The sequence below is a fragment of the Nerophis ophidion genome, linkage group LG23 (genome assembly GCF_033978795.1).
Source record: "Nerophis ophidion isolate RoL-2023_Sa linkage group LG23, RoL_Noph_v1.0, whole genome shotgun sequence".
In the NCBI taxonomy this organism is placed as follows: domain Eukaryota; kingdom Metazoa; phylum Chordata; class Actinopteri; order Syngnathiformes; family Syngnathidae; genus Nerophis; species Nerophis ophidion.
This window is the reverse complement of record NC_084633.1, coordinates 11,617,616-11,645,275: the sequence shown is the minus strand read 5'-3', so window position 1 is coordinate 11,645,275 and position 27,660 is coordinate 11,617,616. Positions and strand designations below refer to the sequence as shown.

The window sequence follows — 27,660 nt, the reverse complement described above, 5'->3', positions numbered from 1 at the left end:
GCTTACTTTTACCGCATGCCTTTGTAAGCGCAGGAGTGATTCGAAGTTTTAAATTAAATAGGGCCCCGGCGGCAATTCAAGGAAATACGGTAGTCCAAGAAAGAGCACTGTCATTTTCAAAATGGAGGAGGCTGATTTCAATACCGGTAATTTGAAATCGCATAAAGAGAAGAAGATTAAGAGCTATTCAGTAGGATTTAATGTCCAAGCTTACATCACACTCAAATGTTTACTGCTTGCCTTTGGTAAGTGCCAGAGTGAGAAGAGGTTTTAAAATAATTAGCGCATGCTTACTTTTACCGCATGCCTTTGTAAGCGCAGGAGTGATTCGAAGTTTTGAATTAAATAGCGCCCCGGCGGCAATTCAAGGAAATACGGTAGTCCAAGAAAGATCACTGTCATCATTTTCAAAATGGAGGAGGCTGATTTCAATACCGGTAATTTGAAATTGCATAAAGAGAAGAAGATTAAGAGCTACTCAGTAGGATTTAATGTCCAAGCTTACATCACACTCAAATGTTTACTGCATACCTTTGGTAAGTGCCGTAGTGAGAAGAGGTTTTAAAATAATTAGCGCCCCGGCTGCAATTCAAGGAAATACGGTAGTCCAAGAAAGACCACTGTCATCATTTTCAAAATGGAGGAGGCTGATTTTAATACCAGTAATTTGAAATCGCATAAAGGGAAGAAGATTAAGAGATATTCAGTAGGATTTAAGGTCCAAGCTTACATCACACTCAAATGTTTACTGCATACCTTTGGTAAGTGCCGGAGTGAGAAGAGGTTTTAGAATAATTAGCGCATGCTTACTTTTACCGCATGCCTTTGTAAGCGCAGGAGTGATTCTAAGTTTTAAATTAAATAGCGCCCCGGCGGCAATTCAAGGAAATACGGTAGTCCAAGAAAGATCACTGTCATCATTTTCAAAATGGAGGAGGCTGATTTCAATACTGGTAATTTGAAATTGCATAAAGAGAAGAAGATTAAGAGCTATTCAGTAGGATTTAAGGTCCAAGCTTACATCACACTCAAATGTTTACTGCATGCCTTTGATAAGGGCCAGAGTGAGAAGAGGTTTTAGAATAATTAGCGCATGCTTACTTTTACCGCATGCCTTTGTAAGCACAGGAGTGATTCAAAGTTTTAAATTAAATAGCGCCCTGGCTGCAATTCAAGGAAATACGGTAGTCCAAGAAAGATCACTGTCATCATTTTCAAAATGGAGGAGGCTGATTTCAATACCGGTAATTTGAAATTGCATAAAGAGAAGAAGATTAAGAGCTATTCAGTAGGATTTAAGGTCCAAGCTTACATCACACTCAAATGTTTACTGCATGCCTTTGATAAGTGCCAGAGTGAGAAGAGGTTTTAGAATAATTAGCGCATGCTTACTTTTACCGCATGCCTTTGTAAGCACAGTAGTGAGAAGAGGTTTTTAATTCATTAGCGCCCCGGCGGCAATTCAAGGAAATACGGTATGCTTGTTCACCGGTCTTCACATTTTCCTTGTTGATGTCTCAAGACAGGTAGAAATACAAGAACACACACTTACACACACACACACACACACGCACACACACACACACCATGCAGGGGGAGAAAGCAGAAGGGGCGGGGCTGAGAAGGAGCTGAGGTAGAGCGCCACACACAACGAGGGAACCCCATCAGCTGGAAGTGGAGTAACATTACAACTCTAACTACATTCCTCCTAACCGAAGGAATTATTTTCATTAGCTCACCTTAGGGCGGGGGAGTTTAAAACACCGCATTTGTCATTACTACTTTTTTACATTTCATCATTTTTTTTTTTTTTTTTGGAAGAAAAAGGGGATACCAAAACTGGAGAGTGAGCATGGAATATTTCATGGTGCCCGCTCAGAAGGTGCCCTCTTTGCAACACTTCAGGAAGACGGAGAAAGAAGTGATCGGGGGTCTTTGCAGGTGTGTAAAATCAGCGTTGTTATCAGTCCGCTGGCGTGAAGTCGCACACGCGTGGGGTACCGAGGCGATGTGTTATTGTGAGCACGACCTGTCCGCAGGGGACAAAAAGCAGTACGTAATGTGTCCAATGCTCGCTAGGACGCATTTAAATGTGATATTTGTCACGTTGCGTGGAGAAATATTTGAATTTTGTGGCGAACAAACACAAACCACGTGGGCTCTCGCGCACACGCACTGCGAGCTGCTTCCTCCGCCGTGGAGCGCCTCACTCGCTCTATTTGTCCTCAAATCACCCCAAATACGCCAAGTTTTGGAGGTAAATAAGCCAGCGGTGGATGTTTGTATGTTTCACCGGGGTTCTTGGATGTCGAGCTGGGCTAAATTGTTGCGGGGAAGTGCGGCCATGCTTGTGGCTTCTCTCGCTGTATAACCAACGAGGTGGTCTGGCGTGTCTTTTTCCTGTTATCGACGCCGTTTTTGCGACTTGAAAACATAAATATGTGTGTCGTCGACGCGGGGGGGAGTTGGAAAGCCGTAATTTGGTGTGACTTCTCCGTCAAATCTCGACGCCTCCACTGCGTCTTTTCACCGCTGCCATGCCGCATTTTTGTAATGGCGGGGGACGCTGAAAAAAAAAAAAAAAAAAAAAAAAAGTATGCCCGGAGCACAGTGATGGCGCTGCGAGGGGGTGGGGGCGTTGAAATACGATATGGGCAGCGGGGATGTTTTGATGATTTCTCTCCCACGGAGAGAAGTCTTTAACGAAGCACGAATGCGAAGGTTTTGGCTCAACAAGGGGTATTAATGGTGGCGTTATTAGGAAGGGGGTGTGTATACGTCCGCAGCCCTGCTAGGATAGGGAGGCGGAGGGATCTGAGGTTGCTGCTCAGGCTTTACGTGGGGCATCATGGGAAATTGAGTTCTATATTCTCTAATGGCTAAACCAGAGGTGTCCAAAATGTGGCCACAATCAAAGCATGTGGGGCCATTTTGATATTTTTCAATTTCATAACCATTACAATACATACTTTGTTTCTAATCTTTAGAGTCCTATCCATATAATTCAAATATTGTTTGATAATTATTTTAAATCTAATAATTTTTTGTCCTGTCCAGCTTCTCAGGCACATCATATTGTTGACGTAGATCAGTGGTTCTCAAATAGGGGTACGCGTACCCCTGGGGGTACTTGAAGGTATGCCAAGGGGTCCGTGAGATTTTTTTTAAATATTCTAAAAATAGCAACAATTGAAAAATATATATTTATATTTATTGAGTAATACTTCAACAAAATATGAATATAAGTTCATCAACTGTGAAAAGAAATGCAACAATGCAATGTTCAGTGTTGACAGCTAGATTTTTTGTGGACATGTTCCATAAATATTGATGTTAAAGATTTCTCTTATTGTGAATAAATGTTTAGAATTAAGTTCATGAATCCAGATGGATCTCTTATTTTTCAACAAGTTTTTAGTTCTTTTTATATCTTTTTTTCCAAATAGTTCATGAAAGACCACTACAAATGAGCAATATTTTGCACTGTTATACAATTTAATAAATCAGAAACTGGTGACATAGTGCTGTATTTTACTTCTTTATCTCTTTTTTTCAACCAAAAATGCTTTGCTCTGATTATGGGGTACTTGAATTAAAAAATGTTCACAGGAGTACATCACTGAAAAAGGGTTGAGAACCACTGATGTAGATGTCCACATCGGCTGTACAAATTTACTTTACAAAAGAGAAACATGGGATACTTCTTGTCTTTTTTGTATTTGACTTTATTAAATGGATTTATATTATTTGGTGCAGAAGGGAACATATAGAGGAAAGACAGAGACAAAAACGGTAAACACAATAACAACAAAAGAACAACATCAACAAATGGGATATGTACAAATATGATAGGGGCAGTGGGGATGATTTATTTCTCTCCCACGGAGAGAAGTCTTTAACGAAGCACAATTGCGAAGGTTTTGGCTCAACAAGAGGTATTTAATGGTGGCGTTATTAGGAAGGGGGAAAATAGGGAGCGCAAGACTAGAAATAAAACACTACACACATGAAAACGGAAAACAAGTCCAAATAAGTCAGGGTGTGATGATGTGACAGGTGGTGGCAGTACACCTATTTTGAGACAAGAGCTATATTGATGCATTTTTGGGTATGCGTTAAAGTCATCCAACAATTGCGACGACTTATTACTGTCAACTGGGTTTTGTTTTTTTAATGATTTCTGCTGGTGGTGTGCCTCCGGATTTTTTCAACGCAAAAAATGTGCCTCGGCTCAAAAAAGGTTGAAAAACACTGCTCTAATGTCTAAACCAGAGGTGTCCAAAATGTTGCCACAATCAAAGCACGTGGGACCATTTTGATATTTTTAAATTTTATAACCATTACAATACATACTGTTTTTCTTATCTTTAGAGTCCCATCAATATATTTCAAATATTGTTTAATAATAATTATTTTTAAATATTATTTTTGGTCCTGTCCAGCTTCTCAGGCAAATCATATCGTAGAACAGTGGTTCTCAAATGGGGGTAGGCATACCCGAGGGGCAGTGGTTCTGAACCTGGGTTCGATCAAACCCTAGGGGTTCGGTGAGTCGGGCTCACAGGTTCGGTGGAGGTCAAAACACACCCGACTCATCGTGTAAATAAAAGCTTCTCCCTATCAGCGTATTACAGATACGACAACAGCAGAAGTCAGACTGATTTGCAGGTGTGTAATTTGTTCTCTCCGGGTTGGGGAGGAGACCCTGCCCCAAGTGGAGGAGTTCAAGTACCTAGGAGTCTTGTTCACGAGTGAGGGAAGAGTGGATCGTGAGATCGACAGGCAGATCGGTGCGGCGTCTTCAGTAATGCGGACGTTGTGGTGAAGAAGGAGCTGAGCTCTCAATTTACCGGTCGATCTACGTTCCCATCCTCACCTATGGTCATGAGCTTTGGGTCATGACCGAAAGGTTAAGATCACGGGTACAAGCGGCCGAAATGAGTTTCCTCCGCCGTGTGGCGGGGCTCTCCCTTAGAGATAGGGTGAGAAGCTCTGCCATCCGGGAGGAACTCAAAGTAAAGCCGCTGCTCCTTCACATCGAGAGGAGCCAGATGAGGTGGTTCGGGCATCTGGTCAGGATGCCACCCGAACGCATCCCTAGGGAGGTGTTTAGGGCACGTCCAACCGGTAGGAGGCCACGGGGAAGACCCAGGACACGTTGGGAAGACTATGTCTCCCGGCTGGCCTGGGAACGCCTCGGGATCCCCCGGGAAGAGCTAGACGAAGTGGCTGGGGAGAGGGAAGTCTGGGTTTCCCTGCTTAGGCTGTTGCCCCCGCGACCCGACCTCGCATAAGCGGAAGACGATGAATGGATAATTTGTTCTGAGTTCATGCACTGTTTTGGTTTTGTTGTTTGAACAAGGTGATGTTCATGCACGGTTCGTTTTGTGCACCAGTAAAAAAAACATGGTAACACTTTAGTATGGGGAACACATATTCACCATCAATTAGTTGCTTATTAACATGCAAATTAGTAACACATATACTCTTAACTAGTCATTATTAAGTACTTATTAATGCCTTATTCGGCATAGCCTTATTATAACCCTAACCCGAACCCTAACCAAATAACTCTAAATTAAGTCTTTGTTACTCAGAATATGTTTCCCGAGTGTCCAAAAAACTCTTAAGTTTTTGTTATTTAGAATATGTTCCCCATACTAAAGTGTTACCAAAAACATATAACTTTGTCTTGAATTTGAAAAAAAAAAAAGGAGGGTTCAGTGAATGCGCATATGAAACTGGTGGGGTTCGGTACCTCCAACAAGGTTAAAAACCACTGCCCTGGGGGTACTTGAAGGTATGCCAAGGGGTATGTGAGCTTTTTTAAAAATATTCTAAAAATAGCAACATTCGAAAAATCCTTTATAAATATATTTATTGAATAATACTTCAACAAAATATGAATAAGTTCATAAACCGTGGAAAAAAATGCAACAATGCAATATTCAGTGTTGACAGCTAGATTTTTTGTGGACATGTTCCATAAATATTGATGTTAAAGATTTATTTTTTTGTGAAGAAATGTTTAGAATTAAGTTCATGAATCCAAATGGATCTCTGTTACAATCCCCAAATAGAGCACTTTTAAGTTGATGAGTACTTCTATGTGTAGACATCTTTATTTATAATTGAATCACCTGTTTATTTGATTTTTGATCTTTTTTTCCAAATAGTTCAAGAAAGACCACTAACAAAAGAGTAATATTTTGCACTGTTGTACAATTTAACAAAACAAAATCTGATGACATAGTGCTGTAATTTACTTCTTTATCTCTTTTTATCAACCAAAAAGGCTTTGCTCTGATTAGGGGGTACTTGAATTTAAAAATGTTCACAGGAGTACATCACTGAAAAAGGGTTGAGAACCACTGATGTAGATGTCCACATCGGCTGTACAAATTTACTTTACAAAAGAGAAGCGTGGGATACTTCTTTTGTCTTATTTGTATTTGACTTTATTAAATGGATTCATATTATTTGGTGCAGAAGGGAATACAAAGAGGAAAGACAGAGACAAAAACAGCAAACACAACAACAATGGAACAACATCAGCAAGTAGGATATGTACAAATATGATATGGGCAGCGGGGATGTTTTGATTATTTCTTTCCCACAGAGAGAAGTCTAACAAGCACAAATGCACATATTTGGGCTCAACAAGGGGTATTCAATGGTGGCGCTATTAGGAAGGGGGTGTGTTCGCAGCCCTGCTTGGACAGGGAGGCGGAGGGATCTGGTGTTGCTGCTCAGGCTTTACGTGGGGCATCATGGGAAATGGAGTTCTACTTTCTCTCATGGCTAAAGCAGAGGTGTCCAAAATGTTGCCACAGAGGGCCGCACACAAAAAAAAAATCAAAGCCTTTGGGGCCATTTTGATATTTTTACATTTTAAGACCACTGTGATACATATATTTTTTTGATATTTAGAGTTCCATCAATATAAGTCAAATATTGTCTAATGATATTTTTAAAATATTATTTTCAACAGTCAAATCTATAGCTCAATTTCAGATCTGTCTGTTGCAGTTCACTTTTTATGTTTTATGCCCCTTTTTGTTGAAGATATTTTCCTGCAAATTTTTCAAAAGTGGAATATTTTAGGTAAAGTAATTGAAGCCTTTAATAGGTCAATAATTCATAACAATATTGATTTTGCTTCATTATTATTTTTTGGCCATGACAGTTTTAAGGAATCTGAGGTCCCACTCATAAAAGTGTTAAAAATAAGTCATACATGATTACTTTTTTTTTTTTTTTACTTTTAACCCTTAAACCTCAGGATCAACTTTAGATCAATCCGTCATTTGTGAGTTTTTATTATTTTTTGTGTTAGTTTTTTTGGCCCTTTGTCATAGAAAACTTAGTTTTTCTATGGCAGTCATGCAAAATAGGCAATAATTTTCCCAAAAATGATTTCACGGTGGTATATTTGATGTGAAGTAATTGAAGCCTTGAATCGGTCAATAATTCATTACACCATTTATTTTGATTATAAAAAAAAATGTCTGACAGTTAAAGAAAAAACAGCCAGCACAGCAGCTATGAGTTATTAGTCAACAATGCTACTTTTTATTGTTACATTTCACCTGTATGCTATTTTATTCCCCTTTTTAAAAAAAATATATATATATATATATATATATATATATATATATATATATGATTTTTTTAAATGGTATTTTTAGAGTCTGCCACGGCCCGTTAAAATGTGAGCTGCGGGACGCACTTTGGAAACTCCTAATCTAAACACTCTTTTAATTGAGAATGATAACAATGTTCAAAATATCCCATAACATCCCGTGAAGGAACCCAATGAATATCGTATTGATATTCAACAAATACCATGACATTATTGCATCAAATTGTTTAAATTTCTGAGAGTGTTTAAAAAAATACACAATCATGGTCACTTTATTAGGTACATCTGCACAATCTAAAGTACAAAAGTTGTATCAAAATATGAAAAAGGGGTTAATATGGTGATTCTAATTCCAATAAACATGCAATATTTCTCAAGGATACAATTAAAAATGTATTTAAAATATTTACCTTTTCCACTCCTTTTGGAGCAAAACACTAACATGGATTATTTACATATTTGTAGTAGTAGTTTACTTCAAGTATCTTTAGAAAAAGCAAAGAAAGTTGAAGTAAAGTCCAGATGTGGAAAAATATTTAATTATTAAAACACATAAGAAGGATAAAATACATAATGATTAGATTTTTCATATCTAAAAACAAATGAATTACCTCACTTTCTTGTCATCATAATAAAATGATGAATTTACTGGTCTTATTTTTGTATGGTATTGATCATCTTTATCTCATGTACTAAATAATTTTATAGCAGTTTATTTTTGAACACAACCAAACCAAAAATACTCTCCAGCTATATCATTCAAACAAGAAAGTGTCTTCAATACATCAAACATGCAATACCTAACAATGAACACAGCTACAGTTGTGTGCGCCCTAAAATCTTTCCCTAATTACAATAATATTTGATATGTATTTAACCCTCAAATTTACTTCATATTTGGACATTTGAATGCTTTTGTTGGATGTGCACTAACTTATGTCACGTGTTTGCACGATTGTTTGCACTGATGTGGCTGAGGCACTACAGATAAGAGCCCGGCCAGAGAGGCTCACTGGAATCCTGGGCTTGATGCAGAGGAAATGTACTGAGAATGTCGCCTCACCCTCTTCAACAGCATAGGGATGACAGTCGCCAAAATCGGGTGACCTAATAACTCAACTGGCATCAGATTTTCACCTTGTTCATTTGCTTGGGTAGTTTTGTTATAGTGTTCAATGTCGTGAAACTGTGCAAGCAGTAAATGTCGTATAGCCACTTTGTGTTAAATTCAGCTTTACAGATGCCCTTCCTGTTATAGTATAGGGATGAGGGATTGATTAGGGCAGTGGTTCTCAACCTTTTTTTAGTGATGTACCCCCTGAGAATTTCTTTTTTAATTCAAGTACCCCCTAATCAGAGCAAAGCATTTTTGGTTGAAAAAAAGAGATGAAGTAGTAAAATGCAGCACTATGTCATCAGTTTCTGATTTATTAAATTGTATAACAGTGCAAAATATCGCTCATTTGTAGTGGTCTTTCTTGAACTATTTGGAAAAAAATATATATAAAAATAACTAAAATCTTGTTGAAAAATAAACAAGTAATTCAATTATGAATAAAGATTTCTACACATAGAGGTAATCATCAACTTAAAGTGCCCTCTTTGGGGATTGTAATAGAGATCCATCTGGATTCATGAACTTAATTCTAAATATTTGTTCACAAAAAAAGAAATCTTTAATGTAAATATTTATGGAACATGTCCATAAAAAATCCAGCTGTCAACACTGAATATTGCTTTGTTGTATTTTTTTTCAAAGTTTATGAACTTACATTCGTATCTTGTTGAAGTATTATCTAATAAATATATTTATAAAGGATTTTTTAATTGTTGCTATTTTAGAATAAAAAAAAAAAATTCACGTACCCCTTGGCATAACTTCAAGTACCCCCAGGGGTACGCGTACCCCCATTTGAGAACCACTGGATTAGGGCATGATATCTGTTTCAGCGAACTGTTTGAGAAAGTCATAAAAGTACTTGAATTTGTCCTAGGAGCTGCGTTCAGTACTATAAATAACATTATAGAATTAAAAAATTGTGTTTTAATATTTTTTTTCCCTAATTTTAGGGATGAGATCTTGTAAATGAAGCAGTTTTTCTCTGATGAATGTTTTTTTTCTCCCATAGTCTGGCCAACATTCCTCTAACCCCAGAAACAGCCCGCGACCAAGAGAGGCGGATTCGCAGAGAGATCGCCAACAGCAACGAGCGTCGGCGCATGCAGAGCATCAACGCCGGTTTTCAGTCGCTCAAAACGCTCATCCCGCACAGTGATGGGGAGAAGCTCAGCAAGGTGGGGATAACTTAAACTTATGATGCTTTTTTCCTACATTTAAAACACTTATTTGTGGTCTACAATAGGGCTGGGCGATTTAATACCGCAATATTTTTAGGCCATATCGCGATATACGATATATTTCTCAGTATTTTGCCTCAGCCTTGAATGAACACTGCGTGAGAATGTCTACTCGAATATTACGATATAGTCATTTTCTATACCGCACAGAGACAAACCCGCGATATATATCGTATATCGATGTATCGCCCAGCCCTAGTCTACAATACATAACATGTAATGGTGGTTCTTGGGTAAAAAATTTGCATGGATTGTTTTATAGACAGTCTTTAAGCCGCTCCTCAGGATGCGCCGTTTTATGGGTGGTCTTATTGACGTGCCTCCACTTCGACAGACACGTTGTAGTTTTTAGCTTTTCCATATTGAGTCTCCTGGCAGATATACGATGGGTTACAATCAGGCAACCTTGCACAAAGATCTTGGGTTACATTTATACCATATATGTAGATATCTGGAGACATCACAGTTCAAACAGGTTTTATATTGTTATATATAATATATCAGTATATATCATATACTGTATGTGTAATACGTAAATATTACATATTTTATATTTCTACTACGGTACATTTTTTAGTCTACTTTATACCTGCATTATCTTTTCCGTCCTTACACTTTCCATCCTTTGTGACTGAGCTACTGTGTGGAACAATCTCCCTTGTGGATCAATAAAATTTGTCTAAGTCTAAACAACGTAACTTGACAGCAAATTCCAAATGTCTCATTTGCAGGATGTATGAATGAAGGCAATATTATTTTATAAATATCTCAGCAATACTTCCATGGTTTTGATCTCAAATTTGAGGGATTTATGGGGATCCCAAATACAAAAAAGAAAGTACCATCAGAGAAGAAATGTTGGTTTTGCACAATAGGTCCCCTTTAAGCAGTTTTCCACACAGATAGGCAATCTATTTGTGGCTTTGGAGGTGCGGTCGGGGGCAGTGTCCAATATGACATAATTAAATGATTTGCGCAATTGTCTATGATCCATGAATTTTAAAAAAAGGGCTAAAAATATTTAAACATTTATTTTAAGCCAAATTTGTGGTGTTAGTATAAACAGATGTTTTTCTTGTTACAGTATATCATTTTGCTGTATTTTTCAATTGTTGCTCTTTATTTTATTATACATTGCACTTTCTACACTTTTGGTTTATTACCATAACTCATTCTGACCTCCCTGACTGTTGGAATTTAGTTTGATAGGTACATAGCCTTTTTTATATCAGGGATGAAAAATTCCCCAACTTGAGGTTGTTTACTGATCGTCGCTCCTCTGAAGTTACTGTTAAACACACAAAGGGAGGCACATTAATATACACGTTAAGTGCACATGAGTGTAGGAATCTTACCAAATCGACAATACAGCTTATTATCAATTAAAAAAAAAAATAATTCAACCACCATACAGGAAAAAGGTTGGCAGTAGCTTAATGCTGGCATGAGTTCATTGACGGGCTAACGAAATTTAGCATTGCGATCGTTTTAAACTTGCACAAATGTTTAACAAATGGGAAGTGAACGGAAATTTGTTTACATTAAAGAGCAAATGCGTTTCTACTTCCAGGTATACATTCACCAAACTCTGTTGAAATGAATATTGACCACTTAAAAAAAGTGTTCACCTTCAGTAGGCCCTAAGTAAATGAATACATGGGAAACACTGTTGTAATATATTTTTTCCCCTCATCTGGATCAGTGGCACCAATTTTCGCTTTTTTGCTCCTCTCAGGCCGCCATCTTGCAACAAACAGCGGACTACATTTTCGCTTTGGAGCAGGAGAAGACACGGTTACTGCAGCAGAACAATCAACTCAAGCGAATCATACAAGTAAAGCCTGACAGAAACGGCAAAACGTAGCAATGTTCTTCTTCGAGCTGATGACTATTGCTTGTTTACAGGAGCTAAGTGGCTCCTCCCCAAAACGGAGGCGCGTGGAAGAGAAGGACGAAGGCATCGGCTCGCCTGACATCCTAGAGGAGGAGAAAACGGACGAACTGAGGAGGGAGATGGTCGAGCTGAGGCAGCAGCTGGAGAAAGAGCGCTCCACTAGGTTGATGCTGGAAGACCAGGTGACACATGCATTCTGTAGAATCACATTACAGTCACAGTGCTCGTTGTTGAGCGGCTTGTGATTGCCAGATGCACTCCATCGACGCTCACTTGTACCCGGAAAAACTGAAGTCTCTCGCCCAGGAGGTCCAGGAACAGCAACATAAGCAGCTGGAAAGGGACCTCACACCTGTTCACAGCCCACAGGTACACACACACACACATGCAGACTCTGCTGTCGCCAGCTTGCATCATCTTAACGGGAGCCAATAGTTGGATTCAAAATTCTGTTAGAAAGCAAGCATTAACATCAACAAAATAATTGCTTCACTAGAAGAAAGCTTAAACACAGACCTAAATAACAAAAACAAGTAAGATGCGGGGTGGCCAGAAGGGAGTTTGTGCACAATAGATTGCCTCATATTCTCATATATTAGGAGTGCTACTGCAATCAAGTCCAGATGTGCTTTCAATTTGCATACTTTATTTGCTTCCTCTAAACATTAGCTTGTACAGATTTTCTTCGAGCATGTTCAGTTTGACTTCGAGCTTTTCCAAGACTTTCATATGAGCAGGTTTCATCAGTTAATGCTTATAGGTTTAGATTGATCATATCTAGTCTGACCGGGGCCAGTTTAGAAGTATTCAAACATAAATAGACTTAGATTGGTCAGATCATGTCCGACTTGGACTAGATTTTAGATATGACCAATTTAAGTCTACTTAAATTAGTCAGATCAATTCTCAGTTGGACTAGATCCGGTCGGACGAGCTCTTATTCCTACCGGTCGGACTAGATCTGACCAATCTAAGTCTACTTAGATTAATCGGATCTAGTCCCAGTTGGTCAGATGTAGTCCAACCAATCTAAATCTAATCTTGGATTAGATCTAGATCTTAAGTTAGATCCGATGTAGATTGGTCAGATCTAGTCTAACTTAAATCTAATGTGATTTTGGATTAGATTAAAGAAACGAAGGCTCCCAGTTAGACTGTGCAGATCTAGTGTGACCGGGACCAATCCAAATCAGCATGAACTGATGAAGCCTGCTCAGATGAGAGGCCAGACTGAACAGTCCGGTTGTGATTCATAGAATGCCCTGAGAGTATAATGACCTGGATGAATGAGAGCATCCATAGATCTTGTACAGGTTAGGTATGCCGAATATTGTTTGAATTTTTTTCTTTTACATAATAAATATTTGATTAATTATTATTTTCCTTGTATTTATTTCTTTACTTTCCAGGTCTACTTTATAGAATACAGAAATGGAATGTAATAAAACGGGCTTCCAATTCAAGCGATGCATCAAATAAATCTGCTTTTACAAAGATAACAATGAGCAGTTTTGACTGACATTGTCAGAGAGGTATTTTTATTTAATTTTAGTTTATTGTTGTGATGTCGTGCAGTATTTCTTAACCATAGCGCGGGCAAAGCCCCTTAAAGGGCCGTCAAAAATATGTTTCCGAGCTGTGGTCCGTATGAGCTGCAGCGGTACTCTGTTATAATGCACTTTTCCATCACTAGTGGCAGTAATAAAATATCAAAGTCTGGAGCTAAAGTCATAGAGGAGTTTCTTAAACACAAAAAATATGACTAAAGTGGTGAAACCGTATTTTCATTTGCACTGTTTTGCAGTTTTGCTGACAGTTTATGATAAATATACGGTATAGCTCGGTTGGTAGAGCGGCCGTGTCATCAACTAGAGGGTTTCAGGTTCAATTCCCGCTTCCGCCATCCTAGTCACTGCCATTGTGTCCTTGGGCAAGACACTTTACCCACCTGCTCCCAGTGCCACCCACACTGGTTTAAATGTAATTTAGATATTGGGTTTCACTATGTAAAGTGCTTTGAGTCACTAGAGAAAGGCGCTATATAAAAAGATAATTCACTTCACTTCACTTATCATTAAGTTAGTTTATTTTTTTAGCACTGCGTATTTGTATACTTACATTTATTTTCATCAGTCTTTCTGAGAACCTTCTTATGCAGTATATTTGATTATTTATTTTTGCAATCCGTCTGACCTAAGCATGGATAATAATCTTTATGATTAACACATGCAACGTTTATCCTGTTCAGCTATAAATAGGTTAGATATACATATATATTGAATATGATTAAAATCAAGAGTAAGATTACTAATTCGGTGTAAATATTTGAATGAGTTCCGGGCCCCTCCGGTAGTGGAAAATATGGCCCCAAGGTCAAAAAGGTTAAGAACTCCTGGTGTAGTGGTTGTTAATAATATTCCCATTTGATGCCGCTAAATCAAGTAACAATAATATAAGTGGCTGTAATGTGTACAAATAATCCATCAATATAATCATGTAGGTATTGATCAGTTGCCTCTCATTAATATAACACATATATATATATATGTATATATATATATATATATATAGTGCAACTTTAACAGTGGTCCTACCTTCCAGGTGTTTGCCCCGGCGACCCCTCCCGCCCCCACACACCACCCCACTGTCATCGTCCCCGCGCCTGCCCAACCTCAGCAGCCCCATCACGTCACCGTGGTAACCATGGGCCCGGCGTCTGTCATCAACACGGTCTCCACATCCCGACAGAACCTGGACACCATTGTTCAAGTAAGACGGCATCACCACGCAAAGTTAAGTTTGGGGGGAAAATAAGCACTTTAAACTTAAAGTTTAAACAAATGTTGTGTTTAAAAAGGGTACCAGTGATGGCAAAGAGGACAAGTGTGATTATAATCATAAAACAAGACATGGAAATTGTATAATTTGAGTAAATATGAGGTACATATATACAAATTCATTTAATAAGCTCAGAATGACAACTTTTTTTGTATACATTTATAACTCAGACAACTTATTTCTTAATAAATAGCACTCTTAGCATAGCATTCTTAAGTAAATTGCATTTATCTTGAAGTATAATGGCTCACGACTAGTATGCAAATGACACGAGCATCAAATACTCCCACTATTAAACAAAAGATAAAAATTTTACCACTTGCAGAAGTAAATATATTAATTTTTATATGTTTTGTACAATAAAAATATAGTTATATATTTAAAAAAATTAAAAAGCCTGACAATGGGAAAAAAACCAGGGTAAGCTGATGTTTTTGTTTTTTGGCCTAAATAGTCTTCTGAGGTGAATAGCTAATGTTGTATTTCTGTGAGTAGGGGGCAGAAATTATACGTGTATACTTCTTCATGCTCTTTTTCATTCTTTAATTATTTTAATGTTTTATCAATTATTAAGTGAATTAAATTTAAATGGAACGATGCTAAAGCCATATGCTAAACTAAACAAGACATCTTAGCTTTAGTGTTATAAATGACAAAGTGAATTATATATCTAATAATATATCTTCACTTTTTCCACATTTTGTTATGTTACAGCCCCATTCCAAAATGGAATAGTTTCATTGTTGCCCTCAAAATTCTACAGAAAATACCCCATAATGACAATTTCCAATTTTTTTAAAAAATATGTCAGAAATAAAAATGTAAAAAAATCACATGTACATAATTATTCATAGCATTTGCTCAATACTTTTGTTGATGCACTTTTGGCAGCAATAACAGCCTCAAGTCGTTTTGAATATGCTGCCACACCTATCTTTTGGGAGTTTAGCCCATTCCTTTTTGCTGCACCTCTCAAGCTCCATCAGGTTGAATGGGAAGCATTGTTTTTTATCCAAGATGTCCCTGTACATTGCTGCATTCATCTTTCCCTCTATTCTTACGAGTCGCCCAGTTCCTGTCGCTGAAAAACACCCCACAGCATGATGCTGCCACCATGTTTCACTGTAGGGATAGTATTGGCCTGTTTTTTTTTTTTTTTTCTCTCCAACCATGACACCTTGCATTCAGGCCAAAAAGTTAAGTTTTTGTTTCATCAGACCAGAGACTTTAGGTACTTATGGTCTTAGAGTCTCACAGGTGCATTTTGCCAAACTTTTTCCCAAGAAATTACATCCGTCCAGCCACTTTTTTGGTGGATTTCTGCAGAAATTGTTGTCCTTTTGGAAGGTTCTCCTCTCTCCAAATCTGTTACTCTGACTGAGTGACCATCAGATTCTTGGTCACATCCCTGACTAGACTAAGATGAATGCAGCAATGTACAGAGACATCCTGGATGAAAACCGCTTCCCATCCAACCTGCTGGGACTTGAGAAGTGCTGCAAAGAGAAATGAGCGAAACTGCCCTAAGAAATGTGTGCCAAACTTGTGGCATCGTATTCAAAAAGAGGATGCTGTCATTCTGCTAAAGGTGCATCATTAAAGTGAAGTGAATTATATTTATATAGCTCTTTTCTTGAGTGACTCAAAGCGCTTTTACATAATGAAACCCAATATCTAAGTTACATTTAAAACAGTGTGGGTGTCACTGGGAGCAGGTGGGTAAAGTGTCTTGCCCAAGAACACAAAAGCAGTGACTAGGATGGCAGAAGCGGGGATCGAACCTGGAACCCTCAAGTTGCTGGCACGGCCACTCTACCAACCGAGCTATAACGCCCAGTATTGAGCAAAGGCTTTGAAAACGTATGTACATATATTTTTTTATATTTTTATTTTTAACAAATTTACAAAAATAAAATACTTTTCACATTTTCATGGGGTATTGTCCTACAAAATTTTGGGGACAAAAATACATGTATTACATTTTTTAATAAGGCTGTCACATAACAAAACGTGGAAAAATTTAAGTGTTGCGACTACTTTTCGCAATTTTTTTTACCTCTATTATAGCGTACTCTTGTATGACAGTTACACGCAATGGTACACCCACGCACCAGAGGGCGTCCATGGCAACTCGCCTCATGTCTTCACTCTCTCGTGTCTCCGAAGGCGATCCAGCACATCGAGGGCACCCATGGGAAAAGTTGCGAGGAGGAGCAGCGGCGGGCGGTCATCGTGTCCTCGGGACGCGCCCTCTCTGACAACGACGAGCTTGACGACTCCTCGCTGCCATGAGTCCGCACACCCGCCTACATGCATAAGACAAGAGACTTTTAAAATAGGGCTGGTAGACACGTTGAAGCACTCGTACGTACAGTACATTCGTACGAACAAGTACAGTATAGTACCGTGATAGGCAGCCACCACTTAATCCATGCCGCTTATCTACATACACATATTTAACTTGTAGATGGGTTACTAGAGCAGCTAAAAGACTGATCGTATAAATACTCTCATGCTGGGTGTTACTCGTCAAGCTGTACATCTTGTTTCCCACTAGAGGGCGTGCTCGAGCAAAATGAGGACCCGAGAGTGACCACACTTTTTTTTTTTTTTAAACACTGTGAGCCATCTTCTACGCTTCTCTCTCTTGTACAGGGGAGAACGCACTTAACCAGTTTTATCTTCTGTTTGTGTGTCACCATTATTGCTGGGCTGGGTTCCCAGTACACTCCTCCATCCCCGACATAAAGGCTTGTTAATTAAGCTTATCAGTGGGCACTTTGGAGTGTTGCTATGTGCTTCTGTCCCCCCCGTCCTCTCTTTTAGCATTTAGCTTAGCAGTGCAGCTGAGACTCTGGAAGTCTGGAGCAGCACCAAACTTAATGCCTCCCATGGGAAGGCACACTTAAATGTTTCCGCCATTATTAGGCACACAAAACTCACACACACACACACACACAATCGCGTTTGATCAATCATAACCCCCCAACTCCATTGCTAGTTTTCCTTAAAGCTTTGTGCTATGTACTTTTTCTTAATTACACATTCCTGCAACGATCATACTTATAATTTTGATGTTAATTGTCTAAAATGTAGAAATGTGTCATAAATGCAAGTACAGTGGAACCAACAAAGTCCAACGCTACAAAGGTTGTAGAATTTTCCTGGAAACTGTCACAGTTTATCTTTTCTTGTACTATTTTTTTTTTTCTTCTCGTAAGCAACTCGTTGAAATCTTAAATGTATCCTACTAAAATTACAGTTATTTGTAAAGAGGATAAGTTCGGAGAACCCCGATAAAAAGCCAAATCCTGCAACGAATAGCCTAAAAAAATTATTAATTGGATGGACAGCACAATTCAGTTTTATGGTAATCGACTGCAACGGTTCACACCATTTTTTTCACCAAGTACCACCTCGGAAAAAAACGTGGCTCTCTAAGTACAATATTTAATTAAGTAATTCTTTGGTAGATTACTAGATCAGGGGTCTGCAACCTTTACTATCAAAAGAGACATTTTGTCACCTCTTTCACTAAAGAAAAATAATATAGAGCCGCAAAACTTAACGCAGCTTATGAACATTTAATCTTTTTTATTTTACAGGAAAAGCAATCAGTCCACAGTAAATTAAACTTGTTTCCTTTTCTTCTTTTATTTTGGTAAGTATTTATAGTTGGATATCTATGGATGTTCTTATTAATCCAGGTCATTGTATTCTCAGGGCATTTAATCGACCGCAACTGGACTGTTTTGTTTCAACAGTTGTTTGGTTTACTTTTTTCCTCACTACGATTAAGCTGAACCATCCTTGCTCAGTCACACAGAGTTTAAATATTTGGGGTTTTGGCACCAACCGCTAGACCAGGCCTGGACCATTATTTTGACTCGGGGGGGCCACATTAAGAGAAAAAAATGTATCTATTTTTATGAACACTAATACAAAACCTTACAATAATGACTGACTGAATGCTAAAAACGTTTTGACAGACCGCCTTAAAAAACGTAATGGAATTTTAAATTGTTCTATGAACGATAAAACACTGAATACTGACAAAATATGAATGCAACACCGCCCCTTTCGATTGACATATTTTACAATCAAGTGAAACTTAACAAAAATGCAACAGTGAAATATGAACGCGGAGGGTACAAAATAAACCCACCTTACAATCTGATAGCTGATATTTACTGAATTTTCCCCAGGGATCAATAAAATACTTTCTATTCTATACATCACTAAGCTTTAGAACTTTGTTGTGAAAATCTCTTTCCGCGTCTGTGGAAACACTCCCCACCCACACCGCTTGGTGCCTCGTCTGAGCTGCTGTGACGTAGATGACCATAGCAACTAATTAGATGACCATAGTAACTAATTAGATGACTATAGTAACTGGTAAATCATCTATAAACGCAGATTGCAACCATTGAAATACTTTGTATAGTTGAAGACTTACGGTCATTAGAAAACATGACTGCACATCATAATGGCAGCTACACTTACATCTTAAAGATCTAAAAAATGTATTTGGGAATGTCCGGCGGGCCTTAATTTGTCCAGGTCTGCGCTTGACTGTATCTGACCAATCTAAGTCTATGAGCATGAACTAAGTAAAGCCTACTTGGATGAGAGGCGAAACGTCTTCTAAGACAAACCAACCAGTCCAGTTGCGATCGATTGAATGCCCTGAGATTATTTATGGTTAGGTTACCCAAGGTGTTGCACACTCGAGAACACAATGAGTTCCAGTCTTTTTTACTTGCCTTCCTTGCGCCCCAGGACTCAGCCTGTGTGTATTTTACGGCCTTACAGACAGTCGAAAATTCTAGAGCTTTTTTTTGTTTTAAAAATGCTTACTTTTCTTACCCCAGGATTAAAAATATTCAAGGTAGCCACAACAAGGCCCGCCGGTTGCAGACACCTGCACTCGATGGAGCCCGCGTACCACTGCTTTACTAGATTGCAGAAATTCTTGTTACATTTTGAAAACACGTTTTGCATAAAAGTACCTCTTCAACTTGTCAAATTACGACTTTTTTCATGAACTGTACTCAAAACTCGACATTGAATAATACAATTGTTTTTTAATTGTGAATGACAAGTTAATTCCAATGACACTATTTAGAAAATTAAAATGTAATTATCTTACAGTTACAATTAATTTTTCCCAATAAAATTGCAATTCTATTCTCGTGAATTACAACTTTGTTTTACATTCTTGTACAGTTCCTTATTTTTTAGTGTACAGTTACAAAAATTACAACTTTTCTATGTTCTCGTGACGTCACTTATTACTCGTAAAATTGCAGTTGAATTCCAATACAATTACTATTATTACCAATTTTTCTGACGAAATTACACATGCAAAATGTGAGTTTCCTTTTAATTCGACTTTTATCATGAAATACATATCCATTGCAAAACACGGGTTTGTTTTTGTAAAGTACAACTTCATTGCCTAATGTTTAAACCTTTATGATATTAATTCTGAAACTCTGTTCAGAATTTTTGGGGGATAAAATGACATTTTTAAGACTCTTCAATTAAAAGTTTTACTTCTTGCTGTAAATGGAAAGTTTATCCTCGTAAATTTACAATAATGACTTTTCTCATAAATACCTAATCTTTATTCACTCAATACACTATAGCGAAGATCTAAGTAAAATTACATTTTAAATTGGTCTTATTTTGACTTCTTTTCAAATATTATGGATGGAAAATTAAACATTTAATAACTGACCATTTTTGTCTTTAACCTTCGTCTTGTGTTAAGGTCGGCACCGACCCGTTTTAGTTTTTAAATGCATAAAAACACCACATTTATTTTTTTGCATCAAAGCTTTTTGACTTTGTCAGGAACCTCTTCGTCGACAAAATAAAACATTTAAATTTTTTTCACTAAATAATAAAATGCTCTGGTAGAAATTATGCCCTTGGTGTTGTTGGGGTCGGTTTCGACCCAGTTATAAAAATAAGATGATAAAGCAATGATAAGAGCCAAAACTGAACACACTGACAGCCAGCTCCTCTCCCAATCATGTGAGCTTTAGTGGATTCTCATTTTACCTTGTTATCCTATACAAAAACAAACAAAAGACGGACACTAAAAGTGTCACTTTTTGCCACTCTGATTTTGTTTTTTTATTAGTTTTGGAACTAGTAATTTATTTCTCTTGGTTTCATTTGCTTGATTGGTTGTTTGTTTGATGTTGGATTTCTGTTGCTGCAAAAAATACTTTTTAGCCTTTTTCTTGAAGTAAATATAAATAGTTCGAAATTGACCCGTAACACCATAGATGTTACTGTAGTTAAAATTCTTAAAATGAAAAAATGAATAAAACACATTTATTTAAGAGATGTGTTCTAATACCCCTTAGTAATAGTTAGGTAACACAACATTTTTTTTATTTATATGATTCTCTTGAGGTTCGTTTTACCATTTTTAAAAATTGAAATCGAGGGGTATACTGACAAAAAAAAGGCCCAATTGCCCAAACCAAAAATATTAAAACCAATATTTTCAAGGATAAGGAAGCCTAACAAGGTAACCAAGAGATGAGAAACAAATTGGATGATAGATAATTGTTTTTAGTGTATTTTACAGCTGATTTAAGACATGGGTCAAAACCGACCCGTTAACATAAGAGATGGTGACAGAAAGCTAACACAAGAGGAAGGTTAAAAAGTTGTAACTTTTGTTGACAATGTTATTTTCCCACAAATCAAGGGTATTTTCAACACCCATCAGGCACAAGACATTGATACAACGTTGATTATACGTACATGTCCTTTAAAACTGATTTTGAAACAACCTTGCAATATAGTTGTATTTGTAACATGAGACCACGTTGATGTTGGTTGGGAAATGACCAAATTTTAATGGTCCAGTAAACGTCACAACCTGACAGTAAACAAACATCAAAAATTATGTTTTTTCAACGTTGTATTTGTGTTGTAGAATATTGGCTGGGGAATGACCGAATCAACATCAAAACACAACATTGTTTAAACATCGTCAAATAGCATGTTTTGAATTGCTCAACCTCAGGACCTAATTTAGCAAGTTCTCAAAGTTGTTTCAATGTCTTGTTCCTCCTGGGATGGCCAGTACATTTAATATATTTAGTATGGTGATGGATTGTCCAGGAACAGATTGTTCCAGTTTTTGTGTTTGACTTTAGAGGTTCCACTGTAGCTGCTGGAGCTCATGATTCCAAATACTTTTGACCACTCAAACATTCCATTTCAATTCAACACTTTTGTCATTTATATGCTATATTTTCTGCCATATCTCAAACTCTGACATAGTCACTGTTTTCACCTTAGCCCTTTAAAAAGAAAAATCCTCACCCTGACTTGAAATGAGGGTCTTCCTTAAAAAAAAAAAAAGATTGGCACGAAAAATGTGCTTTTTAATGTTTTATTCCATTTCAAGCACTTACTCGACTGGTGCCGCACTTTTTCTTCTTAAAAAAAGGCACCATTGTTGTTACAGTATGTCATAACTCCATATATAGCCCATCAATTTTCATCTTTTACAGCCCACCCCTACCCCGTCCCTTCTTTTTACTGTCTGCTTATGTTTTTGTATGAGAAAAGTTTGGGGGATTAAGAGGCTTGTGCCTTTGTAAAGACAGACTAATAAAGTTTGTACTTTGTTTTTTTTAATGTTTCTACAGTCATTATGTCCCGCATGTCCAGTTGAAAGTGTGTCCGGATTGGTGAATAGGATGTTGGATTAAAATAGACCTAAAATACCAAATTAGGACAGTAGATGGCATCCTTCGTTATCGTCCACTTCCAGCAAGTCATTGCAAGTTCCTCTTTATACACTAAATTAGGACTACTGCCAATTTTCCTATAATTTTATAACTTCCTTCCCATAAAAAAGTACAACATGCAATTTCTCACGGTGGAATCTAACTTTCTTACAATTATTACACAGTTTTTGGTAAACCAGTAAATATATTACATATTTTATCGTACAATTAAACAATATTAGCCTGTTGACGTAATGTTGTTTTCGTTAGAATTAAAAAATATATATATTTTAGATAATTTTGGTTTTGTGAAATAAAGATAAAAATTAGGAATATATATATATATATCCATTTTCTAACGCTTATTCCCTTTGGGGCCGCGTATGTGTGTATATATATATATATATATATATATATATATATATATATATATGTGTGTATATTTATTTATATATATATATGTGTGTGTGTGTATATATATATATATGTGTATATTTATATATATATGTGTGTGTGTGTGTGTGTATATATATATATATATATATATATATATATATATACACATTTTTGATATGAAAACATATTGTACATTTCCAATTTAATTCTCTCCTAAAACTACTATTGAGTTCTTTAGTAAAATCACTTTGTAGAAATAAAACTTTTTTCTCCAAAAAATTCTACAAACCCCAAAACCAGTGAAGTTGGCACATTGTGTAAATTGTAAATACAAAAAAAAACAATGATTTGCAAATCCTTTTCAACTTAAATTCAATTGAATAGACTGCAGACACTTAACGCTTAACGTTCAAAATTGAAAACATTATTTCTTGCAAATATTAGTTCATTTGGAATTTGATGCCTGTAACATGTTTCAAAAATGCTGGCACAAGTGGCAAAAAAGACTGAGAAAATTGAGGAATGCTCTTTACTCCCTTATTTGGAACATCCCACAGGTGAACCGGCTAATTGGGAACAGGTGGGTGCCATGATTGGGTATAAAAGTCGCTTCCATGTAATGCTCAGTCATTCACAAACAAGGATGGGGCGAGTGTCACCACTTTGTCAACAAATGCGTGAGCAAATTGTCGAACAGTTTAAGAACAACATTTCTCCACGAAGTATTGCAAGGAATTTAGGTATTTTACCAACGAAGGTCTGTAATATCCAAAGGTTCGGAGAATCTGGAGAAATCACTGCACGTAACATTGAATGCCCGTGATCTTGGATCCCTCAGGCGGTACTGCATCAAAAACAGACATCAGTGTGTAAAGGAAATCAACACGGGCTCAGGAACGCTTCCGAAAACCACTTTCAGTAACTACAGTTCGTCTCTACATCTGTAAGTACAAGTTAAAACTCTACTATGCAAAGCCAAAACCATTTATCAACAACACCCAGAAACACTGCCAGCTTTGTGGGCTCCAGCTCATCTAAGATGGACTGATGCAAAGTGTGAATGTGTTCTGTGTATCCAAATTTCAAATGGTTTTTGGAAACTGTGGAGGTCGTGTCGTCTGGAACAAAGAGGAAAAGAACCATCTGGATTGTTATAGGCGCAAAGTTCAAAAGCCAGCATCTGTGACAATTTGGGGGTGTATTATTGCCTAAGGCATGGGTAACTTACACGTGTGAAAGCACCATTAATGCTGAAATGTACGCACATGTTTTAGAGCAACATATGTTGCCATCCAAGCAATGTTATGGACGCCCCTGCTTATTTCAACAAGACAATATCAAGCCACGTGGTACAACAGCGTGGCTTCATAGTAAGAGTGCGGGTACTAGACTGGCCCGTCTGTAGTCCAGACCTGTCTTCCATTAAATATGTGTGGTGCATTATGAAGCGTAAATTACGACAACGTAGACCCCGGACTGTTGAACAACTTAAGCTGTACATCAAGCAAGAATGTGAAAGAATTCTACCTGAAAAGCTTAAAAAGTTGGTCTCCTCAGTTCCCAAACGTTTACTGAGTGTGGTTAAAAGGAAAGGCCATGTAACACAGTGGTAAAAATGCCCCTGTGCCAACTTTTTAGCAATGTGTTGCTGCCATTAAATTCTAAGTTAATGATTGTTTGCAAAAAAAAAATAGTTTTCAGTTCCAACATTAAGTATCTTGTCTTTGGATTCTATTCAATTGAATATAAATTGAAAAGGATTTACAAATCATTGAATTCTGGTTTTTTTTGTACAATTTACTCAACGTGCCAACTTCCCTGGTTTGTATTTCGGCTATAAATTGCAACTATCTTTGTCGTTTTACTAGTTTTTGTTTGTAACAGTTCCTACTTTTCCCCCTAGAAATTGTAAAATTAAAAATGTGATGTCACAAAAATGTTCCATGTAAAATGACATTTTGTATTTTACAACAAATTACAGCATTAAATGATAAATGGGTTGTACTTGTATAGCGCTTTTCTACCTTCAAGGTACTCAAAGCGCTTTGACACTACTTCCACATTTACCCATTCACACACACACATTCACACACTGATGGAGTGAGCTGCCATGCAAGGCACCAACCAGCATCCATCAGGAGCAAGGGTGAAGTGTCTTGCTCAGGACACAACGGACGTGACTAAGTTGGTACTAGGTGGGATTTGAACCAGGGACCCTCGGGTTGCACACGGCCATTCTCCCACTGCGCCACGCCGTCCCTAATACATTAATTGTACTGCTCACTATATATAGGACATATGTCTTTGGCCAGATAAAACATTATTACATCCGTTATTTTGACGTGTGTTTGAGAGGTGAATGGACACGGGGTGGCTTGGTAGTCTGTACTTTGGGCACCCCCGCTTTTGTAGCTGTACATATGGAATTTGTGCCGATGCTGGGCAGCCTGCTCTGTTAGCAACCGGCGTCTGGCGCAGGCAAACAGTCAGTTGAGAACAGAGGGCAAGTGTTCCATCCATCCATCTTCTACCGCTTGTCCCTTAGAGTTTTAAGGTTGCTGGAACCTATCACAGCTGCACTCGGGCACAAGGTGGGGTACACCCTATACAAGTCGTTAATGCTTTGTGTTCCCACAACCTGATCATGTTTGGATGTACACGTCGCCATCGCAGCTTTGAGGTGGGGTGTTTGTGATTTCAGGAAACGAGCGTGAGTGCCTAAAGAACGGGAAGGTGTGCGCTCATGTTCTGGGGTTAAAATAAGTGCCTGTGGGTAACTCTGTGGGAGGAGAGGACACTGATGTAATAATGCATGAATTTGCATTAATATTTTCGGGAGCTACTTTCTGATATACTGCCTTCTACCTCTGTTGACACTCACTCTTACATGAATCCACTGTCTCTTGGTCGCCCTCTGGTGGTTAGCTGGCTGTTGGTTGTGAACGTCCATCCATCCATTTTCTACCGCTTATTCCCTTCGGGGTCGCGTGCTTGGTTTAAAACGCAGCGCAGCCCCTTTTTTTTAAAATATTAATATCGCCGACAATCACCCTGATTTAATCGTAACTGCCAAAATCGTGATCACGATTAAAATTGGATTAATTGTGCAGCTCCAGACAAGCCTGATTTAAAATAGCTGGCCAGGGATGGAGAGGGACAGTGACAGCACCAATGTCAAAAAGTTAACAGACACCTAGATTTACCTGACAAAAAGTCCAGGAGTATTATTTTAGTAAAACAATTTAGTACACATTAGGGACATGACGGTTGCATTGAACAATTTTATGAAAAAGTACATTTTGGGCATTTTAATGTCGCTCACAATTTCTAAAAAACAAATCAAAAAGTTAGTCAAAACGTTGTGTTATATTAGGTGAGAAAGTATTAGTGTTACCTCAATGTTGTTAAAGGTAGTATCATCATATGAGTGTTAGAGTGCCATCCATCCATCCATCATCCTCCGCTTATCCGAGGTCGGGTCGCGGGGGCAGCAGCCTAAGCAGGGAAGCCCAGACTTCCCTATCTCCAGCCACTTCGTCTAGCTCTTCCCGGGGGATCCCGAGGCGTTCCCAGGCCAGCCGGGAGACATAGTCTTCCCAACGTGTCCTGGGTCTTCCCCGTGGCCTCCTACTGGTTGGACGTGCCCTAAACACCTCCCTAGGGAGGCGTTCGGGTGGCATCCTGACCAGATGCCCGAACCACCTCATCTGGCTCCTCTCGATGTGGAGGAGCAGCGGCTTTACGTTGAGCTCCTCCCGGATGGCAGAGTGTTAGAGTGATCAAACATTTTCATTATCGCATCATTTTATTTAGTAGATTTTGTTCATCTTAAACTCAGGGAATTATTTCCTGGTCAGAGGAAAACTTTGTGGGGAAAAACTAAAAGGGTTTAAGTTAAGTAGTAGATCATTTTTTCTTTTGTTTAGGTATTGTGGACTAATTTGTTTTGCTAAAACTGCATGTCACAAAAGAGAATAAAAAACTGGTTTAAATTAAGTGTGTTGATTTTGTTAATGACCCATAGCACTCAAATGTAAAAATGTACAGTTCATACATGTAATCGATATCGGACAATTTCACTCATGGATGATTGGTATCCGTAGCATAAACTCCTATCCGGAACATCCTTAATACCCATGATGTCCATTAAACGAGGCCCAAAAGCAGACCAGAAGCACCCCACTTGAAGATTGTTAATGCAGTGTCTACAAATGCTACAGATTATGATTGGGGGATTTTAAAGTGCCTGATTTGGGCTTTCAGATACAAAGTTCAATTTAACGGAAACAAGTCGTCAGACATGTTCATTTACTTTTAAGACAAGTATTGGATACGATATTGAACTTTCTTTGTGCTCAAAACAATGGGACTTGATACAACACGCCTTGTCCGCCAGAAGTTTGTTAAGTAGAATTCTGGTTGTCCTTGGTTTGCTATGTTTCGCTTACATGTTACGGTTGCGTTAATATAGGGCTGGGCAATTTGATAATAGTCACAGTGATCAGATATCGGCATATTAACTCCAATCATGGCGGAAATGTCTGACAGCCAATCAAGAGTAGACACTTTCCCGCTTGATTTCAGGTTAGAAGGTGCTCCAAAAGTAAACAGAATAATAGACAACCAGAATGACCAAACCTAGTTGAACGCGCCACTGAGGTTAGCGAAATAAATGTGAGCCGTGACTTGGAGTTATCACCTGAAGATGAGGCTAATGTTGGGAGGAAAAAAATGTTTGTGTGGTGGGCTCTGGGTAGTGACAAGCAAATGAA

General features: G+C 38.0%; 1 protein-coding gene across 3 annotated transcripts; it reads left to right on the top strand.

Moving 5' to 3' along the window:
- The first annotated feature begins 1,608 nt into the window (after window positions 1-1,608).
- On the top strand, window positions 1,609-22,400 carry tfap4 (transcription factor AP-4 (activating enhancer binding protein 4)). 3 transcript variants are annotated; one of them, XM_061884820.1, is made up of 7 exons: window positions 1,609-1,941; window positions 9,772-9,937; window positions 11,736-11,834; window positions 11,906-12,076; window positions 12,147-12,263; window positions 14,496-14,663; window positions 16,899-22,400. In XM_061884820.1, exons 1-7 carry the CDS (start codon window positions 1,853-1,855, stop codon window positions 17,022-17,024), a joined length of 936 nt encoding a protein of 311 aa, XP_061740804.1. In that variant the 5' UTR covers window positions 1,609-1,852; the 3' UTR covers window positions 17,025-22,400. The 3 variants fall into 3 exon arrangements, with proteins under 3 accessions (XP_061740804.1, XP_061740806.1, XP_061740805.1); XM_061884822.1 differs by lacking the exon at window positions 1,609-1,941 and adding an exon at window positions 2,051-2,257; XM_061884821.1 differs by lacking the exon at window positions 1,609-1,941 and adding an exon at window positions 8,097-8,744.
- Window positions 22,401-27,660: the final 5,260 nt, after the last annotated feature.